This window comes from Erythranthe guttata, chromosome 9 (genome assembly GCF_056151865.1).
Source record: "Erythranthe guttata isolate IM_541 chromosome 9, IM_541, whole genome shotgun sequence".
Taxonomy (NCBI): domain Eukaryota; kingdom Viridiplantae; phylum Streptophyta; class Magnoliopsida; order Lamiales; family Phrymaceae; genus Erythranthe; species Erythranthe guttata.
In genome coordinates this window covers 13606568-13615843 of record NC_142541.1, presented here as the reverse complement: position 1 = coordinate 13615843, position 9276 = coordinate 13606568, and the positions used below count along the sequence as shown (strand labels likewise).

The 9276-nt window shown below is 37.2% G+C and overlaps 1 protein-coding gene across 1 annotated transcript; it reads left to right on the top strand.

Annotated features, from left to right (window-relative positions):
* The first annotated feature begins 575 nt into the window (after positions 1–575).
* LOC148768163 (uncharacterized) lies at positions 576–7477 on the top strand. Its single transcript, XM_088822790.1, has 3 exons — positions 576–641; positions 5919–7203; positions 7464–7477. The coding sequence occupies exons 1-3, from the start codon at positions 576–578 to the stop codon at positions 7475–7477; spliced, it is 1365 nt and encodes a 454-aa protein (XP_088678916.1).
* Positions 7478–9276: the final 1799 nt, after the last annotated feature.

Below are 9276 nucleotides of genomic sequence, written 5' to 3'. Positions count from 1 at the left end.
TGGAATGAGTGTATGGGTCAGGAGAAGCGGTTACGAAGATGATACGAATTATTATTTAATATATTATTTAATTATTAGTTTAGTTAATAGTTAATTATTAATTAAATAAAATAGTATATTTAGGATATATATATATATATATATATATATATAGCCGTGTGTTTAGTGATTAGGAAATTATTAAGTATTTTATTAGTATAGGTAATTATCTTTCCTAGTTAGATGGGGTTGTCTAGGGTCCGATAGGGTTGTACTTCTCGGACCATAAAAGATTTAATCTGCACCGTTAATATTAATTGATAAATGATTTTGTCCATTGATCTAATGTACATACCATGTACGACCCTAGGGTATCGTAAAAAAATGTACGTACCTAGCAAAAATCATTGTACTCCCATCATACATGGATCGTACTTCAACTAATTTACATTTTTAACCTTAACATTTAATTAGTAAATATTTACTCAATTTTTATAAACCAAATTTAATAGTTTACAGACCATGAATGAACTGTGTCGTCTTTTCCACACATACAAAGATGCAATACAAGTATTTTCTTGGTGCCATCTCCGTTGATGGAGAAGTCCGTCAAGATATTCAAGGTTTTAGTTTGTGGGTCTATTCGCGGTCTTCTTGAGAAGGTAAATAGATGGTGTTGATGTTGTTGTGTAGGAATGAAAATAGATGGTGGTGGGTGGGTTCAACGGCAACCACTGAGAGAATTTCGAACTGGATCCCGATCTGAGCAATACCCATGGAAGGCGACAATTAAAGGTTTTTTTTTTTTTAAATTCAATTAGATTTTTATGTAAAGCAGAGGTATGCTAAATAAAAGTTGCCCCATGAATGGCCTTAGCCACATATATGTTATACCTCTGTTTTACATTGGATTGAGTTGCCAATAAATTGATATTCTTGCATAATAAAACCACGAAAGAAAAATATTAGTACTTCAAAGTATGATACATGTCAAAATCTGTGTCGTTTAATTGTATTGAAATAAATAATATTGCTTGATTTCTAAATGCTCTTGTTTTTTATTGTGTGAGCAAAGACTAGAGAGGACCAAAAATCAGTTGGAGTGAGATAATGACTCAGACCTAGGGGTTAGAAGCAAAATATTGCAAACAAACTATTATTTATGGTGCCAGAAGAACTGCAGAAGCGCCGCTTACCCTTCTTCAGCTCTTTCGGAGGATGGTAAATACACTTATATATTTAGGTTGTTGTAAAGTATTTTTGCTTTGATAGACTTGGGGATTCTTATTTCAGAAATTATGCTTTTATTGTGCATTGCCCCAATCTTACTGAAGTTATTGAATTTATTATTTGTTTGTGCATATACAGGTGATATAGCCTAAAGAAGATCGATCGCAAGTGCAAGTTGGAGTTTTGATCCGAAACAAGACTAGAGATCCTTCTACTAATTTTAATTTGAACTAAATTCTATGTGATAGTTTTGTGAAATGATGTGTGATAATATTTGCAATGAATACCTGTAAATATGTTAGGCATAGTTTCGCTTCTACTTGTTAGAACGGGAAAAACTCCCTCTGCTCTCCGATTACAATAAACAATCTGCTAGCCCATATATGGCATAAAAATAAGTATTTCAACAGTAAAAGAAAATTGTTCATGTTTGTATACATATATAGTTAGAAAACATTAACTAAATAAATATAAAAAATAAAAATCAATAGAAATCAATAAAAAGGAAATCAACTCCAATAGGGTGTTGCATCCCATAAAACTGACTACAGGGACGGTGAGATGTATTCAAGAAGCCACTGTGTTTCTGAGTTGCATTGCGAGGTGACTCATTACTTCCTTTTCCTCTTCAATCCCTTCCTTATACCTTTAATCAAGACGAACAACATTGTGCGGATCAATAACAATTTTCTCCAAGAAATGCATAACCAATTTGAGACCTCTTATACGACCATAATATCCAACAACTCTATCTCCTGGAGGTGAATATATGTGTTTTTCATAACCTTTCCGACCTTCCTTTAGATATCATCAGGTTAACACCATTATGCCTACAAACAAGAAGAAGAAGAAAAAAAACAAGAATTATTGTCCTTTTCGACCCTGCCATCAGGGGAGAACTCAATGTTGCCAATGAGTTCAATTATAGTAAAGCCATTACTTCTTGGAACCAGGAACATTATTAATTTTCACTATTAGTATTCTATTTCAAAGTAACATGTAGTTATGTAGTCTATAAGAGAACAAGAAAAAATGATATGAAACAATAAAGCAGAGTAGCAGACACATAATAAACATGCATACAAAAATCTTAGGCCCCGTTTGGTTGCCAAGATAAGCCAAGATTAACTAAATAGTTAGACTTAATTTGATGTTTGGTATCCCCAATAAATTGTAGGGTCGACCCGCCAAAATTATGTAATCATGGCTTATCTTGCCTTATCTTGCTTTCTAGTGTGGTTTTTTGTTAAACGTTGCGAGCTCTAATAAAATAATTGGGTTCCATTAGAGTATTTAATTTTATCTTGGCTAATCTTACCTTACCAACCAAACAGGGCTTTAGGAAACAACAAGCCAACACATATAATACATAAACAGTTCAACTCATGCCACCAAAACATCAAAATATGGTGAATACTTACAATTACATACTAATAGTTCGATTCATATAAATACCTTAAGGGTCGATTTGGATGGAGGGATTTCAAATCCATGATAACAAATCCCACGAACTTGTTTGGATTGAGAGATTTGGGGATGAATTTCAAATCCACACCCCTCTTTTTTAGTTGTTTTTGGAGCAATTGGGGTGGATTTCAAATGACTCCAAATTGGAGTCATTTCAAATCCATTCCTCAAATCAAATCCCCCTCCAAATCCTTCCATCCAAACTTACTCTAAAATATTTTCCATAGCAATCTATCTTCATAATGGTAATAAAAACTTGCAATGCAGACCAAGCACAAAGCTGAAAGTGATAATAAAGAATAATGACATGTTCTGGGCATAATACAATCAATTATGGAATGGACATAACCAACCAAATGTAAGACAATATTTTTCATTAAAATGTTAAAAATTTATGGGTGGAGTCTTGAAAACCTGGTAGTTGATGATCTCAATCGGAGCGCATGCATTACCTCAACTTTCAAGCCCTAAATCTTATACAACCATTGTTTTCGTACTCTTAAAAAATCAGCCCGAAGAAGAGATGGTGAAAGAGAAAGAGGCTCAGCCGGATGAAGAGACGAGGAGAGAGGAGAGAGAGAGAGAGAGAGAGAGATGTTAGAAATTTATCGTACATGTATACGAATTCCCAAGAACCAACATGCTTGAATCAACGAGAATTATACAGAAACATAAACACGGAAGCGTACCTTACATAACGGAATCGAATCTTCGAATCTCCACTGGATTTGGGACAGGTCTTCCAAAGAATCCGCAGTTCCTTAATTTTTCTCTCTAACGATGGATTTTAGAAGAGATGGAATGGTTGCGTTTCTTTGGGGACCACGACCCTTTTTATAACTGTAGAGTCCAGTTATATTATAATTGTGATTCAGCCCCATTGTTAATTGTATATTTATACACTTAATTGTACCTTTTAATTGGAGCTTTTGATGTGTTTTTACGATAATTGGTGCTTAATATGGCTATTATTTGTATTTTAGGTGCAAATTGAAGAATTGGCAACTTTTGGGGTGAAAACTGCAAATTCAGAGAAAAAGTGGGCCAAAAGTGAAAAAAGCAGAATTCTGGAGAATTAAAGGACCGCGCGGCCGTGCGGATTTTAGGCATAAATCTCACACGGCCGTCCGGATGGTCGAATGGGCGCAGTGAAGGAATCCTAATTACACAAGGAAACCCGCCCTATTATAGTTTTGCACGCTATTTAAAGGCCACAAGCACACAATTAGAGATATCTTTATTTTTCATCTTTAATCTTTAGGGTTTTTATTTTTAATCTTTCTACACGCAATCAAGGAGCACAAGAACGAAGACGAAGACTTGACGAATCTTCATCATAGTTCTCCTCTTTTATTGTTATTTATAGTTTTATGATTTTTCGTATTTTTATTATGTTTTTCGTAACGAACATGCGTAGCTCAGTTTTTAATCTAGGATTTTGTTGGAACCCTATGTAGGGATTGTGAACCCTTTTTCTTGAGATTATGCAATTATGATTTTATGATTATTTCTTCTATTTGTTATGATTGTTAGTGCATGAACTTGATCAATTTATGTGCTTTATCTGTGATTATTGGGATTGACTCGACAGAGCTATTTTGATAATTAGACGGTAAGTAAAAGAGCCTTCGAGTAGTTTTCACCGGATGAGTGTGTCAATTGCATGTGGTGTCGTAGACATACAGATATCACCTTAGGTAGCCATTTACGAGACTTGTTAGTTAATGCTTTATTTATAATTGGTTTGCATAAACATATAGTGAATCGTTTATGAATAATAGACTCATAATACACGCGACAGCGGGTTATGAGTAAATTAGTGTCTCGGGTTAATAATCATGAATCATAAATTTCATAATTGAGGGAATTTGGGTGAGCAATTCTTGCGTAGGGGGAAGATAAAATCCTAGGTCTGTTTTAATTGATATTTTCCCGTGTTATTTGCTTTCTTAATTAGTTTAGTTGTTTAATTGATTTAATTTGACAAACTTGCGTAGGCTGGATAAAAATCATAATTGTTAGAATTTGGTACTTAGGATTAGGTAATTTGCGTATTCCCTGTGGGATCGACATCCGACTCTCACGAGTCCACTTTATTACTTGTTTGCGATACGTGCACTTGCGTGTTGGTATTTAGCACCCAACAAGTTTTTGGCGCCGTTGCCGGGGAATACGGCTAAATTATCTATTTATTCTAATATCAAATTTGAGCAATTTTTCTTACTTCAGCCATTTTATTTATTTTATTTAATTAGTTTATTTTTATTATTTTTGTTTAGGTACTTTTTATGCGAATGGAAGAAGAGAATAATCGTAGGGGAGATGACCAAGGGCGCTTACCGAATGCGGCAGGAGAGATCGTCAACGAGCAAGAGCAACGTCAGCTAATTAATCCACCACCTCGTCAACGAGCATTGCATGAGTACACCGTTCCAACACTCAATGGGTTTCAATCAAGCATCCAGCAGCCCCCCATTGAAGCCAACAATTTCGAAATTCGAGCGGGACTACTTACTATGCTCCAAAACAATGGGTTATTCAGCGGATTAGCTCATGAAGATCCGCATCTCCACTTGGTCAACTTCCTCGAAACGTGTGATTCGCATAAGATGAACGGAGTGTCGCCGGAAGCACTGCAGCTCCGCCTCTTCAAGCACTCTCTCCAAGGAGCCGCAAGAGAATGGCTACAAACTCGTGCACCGCATTCCATCTCGTCTTGGCCCCAGCTAGCACAGCTCTTCATGAACACGTACAACTCCCCAACCAAAACGGAGAGAATCCGGAGAGAAATACAAAACTTCTTACAAGAAGCCGGTGAAGCGTTGTTCGAGACGTGGGAGCGATTCAAACAATTAATTCGGAGATGCCCGAATCACGGTCTTCAAGAGTGGCGGCAACTTCAAATATTTTATGATGGATTGCAAGATAATTCGAGAACGGTGCTCGATTCAGCAGCTGGTGGTATGTACATGAGCTTGACATATGACGAAGCTTACGAACTTTTGGAGCGAATCGCTAGGAATAAATACATGCGGGCATCGGACCGGTCAAATAGCGGAGCCATAAAGACGGGAGGAATTTTGGAGTTAGACGGAGTCACTGCAATCACGGCCCAATTGGAGAAGCTATCGAAGCAAGTAGCGGCTTTGCAAGCTCAGCAAGTCCACGCAGTCCAAGTTGCCGACCAACGCATAGAAGAAACGGAGTCTCTGAATTATGTGCATGACACCAACCGACAACAGAGGAACCCGTACTCCAACACGTTCAATCCCGGATGGAAGGATCACCCCAACTTTGGATGGGGAGGAAATCAGCAAGGACAAAGGCAAGCACCACCTCAAGCTCCACCCCAAGGAGTTGACCTCGCTGACATCTTAGCAAAATTCATGACGGCGACTCAAGCATCCATTCGGAACCTTGAGACACAAATGGGGCAACTTGCAACCCAACTAAACGCGAGGCCGTCGGGAGCACTGCCGTCGAATACGGAAGATCCTCGAAAGAGCAACATCGAGCAGTGCAATGCAGTGAGTTTGCGAAATGGGAGGCAATTAAAGGAAGTTCCTAAAAAGTCCGTTGCACCACCGCCTATTGTAGAGGAGCCCAAGGAAAAAACCGAGGTCGGGCCAAGCAACACAAAGATCACAGTAAGTGAACCTACTCCCAAGGTACCTTTCCCTCAACGTTTTCAAAACTCTAAGCTTGATATGCAATTTCAGTCATTTTTGGATTATCTTAAAAAATTGCATGTTAATATTCCTTTTGTTGAGGCACTTAAGCATATGCCGAATTGGGTTAAGTTTATAAAGGAACTTGTATCGAAAAAGATGAGGCTTCCGGAGTGTGCAGCAATCATAGACCTCAATGAGCAAAGTAGTGCTATCCTTGCAAATAAAATTCCACCGAAGCTTAGAGATCCGGGCAGTTGTACCATTCCATGCACAATAGGTACTAGGTATTTTGGGCGGGCGTTGTGTGATCAAGGGGCGAGTGTAAATTTAATGCCTTTATCAATTTATGAGAAATTGAATTTAGGAGAAATTAAGCCTACTTCCGTGACCTTGCAGCTAGCCGATAGATCTTTTACTCACCCTTTAGGTATAGTGGAGGATGTATTGGTCAAGGTAGATAAGTTCATACTCCCGGCCGATTTTCTAGTACTAGACATAGAGGAAGATGAAAATATTCCCCTTATCTTAGGACGCCCCTTCTTAGCAACTGGTAGGTCAATTATTGATGTAGGAAAGAGAGAGCTAAGAATGAGTGTGGGGGAAGAAACAGTGATCTTCAAGGTGTACCGGGTAGATGAAAAGCCTATTACGGCTAATGGATGTTATCTTCTTGATGAGGTAAGTGATTCTAAACTTTTTCCTGTTAAATTACATGATTTAAATTTTTTTGTGGATACTAATGTGCATGTAGGAGAACAAAAGAAAAAGGTTGAGTTGGTTACAACACCTACTCAAAACACCGTGATAAAAGACGATGTTGGCAAGCCTCATGACATCAAGAAGATTAAATTCAAGGGCATTCCTAAGCGAACCAATCGAAAGAAGAATCGGATCAACCCATTTATTCAAGACTTTCTCCAAAAGGAAGTGAGGAGATGGGTTCAAAAGCTAAGGAATTGAAGAGCAAGAACAAAGTCTGGCTGAAGACTTTAAACTTAGCGCTTCTCGGGAGGCAACCCGAGCTTTAATGTTTTTCGTATTTTTATTTAATTTTTCGTTTCGTTTTTAATATCATAAGCATGCATTCTAATTTATTATTTGAATTTTACTTTTCAGGGTCGAAAACGTGATCGAGGGTCGAGTCAGCTGTCCAGTTCAAAAAAAAAAAAAAAAAAAAAAAAAAAAAAAAAAAAAAAAAAAAAAAATTTGGCAGCACTGGATTTGAGACGGCCATCCGAAAACAAGGCACAAAACCGGGACGGCCGTCCCAAAAACAGTACCGGGGCAGCAATCCTCGGACGGCCGTCCGAAAACAAGGTATAAAACCCGGACGGCCGTCCCTAAAACAGAAACGGACCAGCACATCTCGGACGGCCGTCCGAGAAATAGGCTAAAAGATGGGACGGCCGTCCGAAATCAACAGGGGGTGTTTTAACTTTTCAAAAATTAGATTTTCTCCCCCATTATTTCTTAAACCCTTCTCTTTCATTCTCTCAACCTCCCACACACTACCTTTCGAATTTTTGAATTTCTCTTCCAAAAATTCTTCGATTCCACACACGTAATTCACTCACACACTCTCCGATTCTTATTTTGTGTTGGTAATGGCAGGGAGGCTAGAGAATCAAACCAACCTCTACAAAATTTACTCATTCAAGGCACGCCCACAAGGTGTTCGACAAATTGCTCCAACCAAGTTTGGGGGTCGATTCTCGTCTAATTTTTACCGGCACCCATTCTTGAGCCCGTACCTGAGCTTTCCGATGAGGACGAGCGTGAGAGAGCGAGAGAGGAGCATCCCGATCACACCGACTCCGAATAAATCAGGTGTTTTCTATCCTTAAAACTTTGTGCTAATTTCGTTGAGGGCAACGAAAATTTTAAGTTTGGGGGTGAGAAACATGTTTTTGTGCTTATTTGTTTTAGTTTGCATGCATTAGGTTTTATTTGTTTTTATTGCTTTTATCGTTTTATCCGAAAAAAAAAAAAAAAAAAAAAAATTCGATACATCGATGAATTATGATGATGGGAGATGGTCAATGTTTGATGATGAAATTGCTTGCTTTATGTGATAAGGAATTAGTATTTGTTTAGCTTTCGATTCAACGGAACGTAGAAGTGAATTATTGCTAGGAATCACACCTTATGCATTGCTTTGGTTGAATGTTTTGCATTTTAAATTTGGAATTTATTTGTGCTCAATCATGCTTTGTTCGGTTTTAAATCTCACCTTAAGACATTTATGATACGAAGTGTTGGGTAGTAAGCGATTTGGGATGTGATTTGGGCCTTCTTTGAACCGTTTGAGCCTTTCAAGCCTACCTTTAAATTTTTATCCTTAGAACCTTGATTTGAGCCTCGGTGAAAAAATGTGTTCTTTCGTTTAGCCAATATGTAGAAGGTAGAAAAGTGGAGATTTCTGAATAATCATCCCTTGGAGGTCCGTCGAGAAATTCTTATAAGATCTTTCTTCTTCTTCGAAAAAAAAATAAAAAAAAAATAAAAAAAAAAAAAAAAAAAGAGAGAAAAAGAAAAAGGATAGATATATATGTGCATCTTCATATATATATATATATATATATATATATATATATATATATATATATATATATCTAAATCCTTCGATTAAAAAAAAAAAAAAAAAAAAAAAAAAAAAAAGAGAAAAAGAAAAAAAAAATAAAAAGAAGAAGAAGAATAGATTACAAGGGAGAAATAAGGACTAGTTGTTGAGTTGTGTTGAAAACTCGATCCATTGCCTCAAGGCAAAAGTGTTGACGTGTGAATTTTGGAGAATCGAGTTTATTTAAGTCCCTAGAGGTGAATTCATTGTTTCAAACGCCTATCTTTCAAATTTTGGCGTATTCACCTCAATTCAAGAAAATTAGCCACACATTCCCATACTACATACCTCGGACCAAAGAGCCTAACA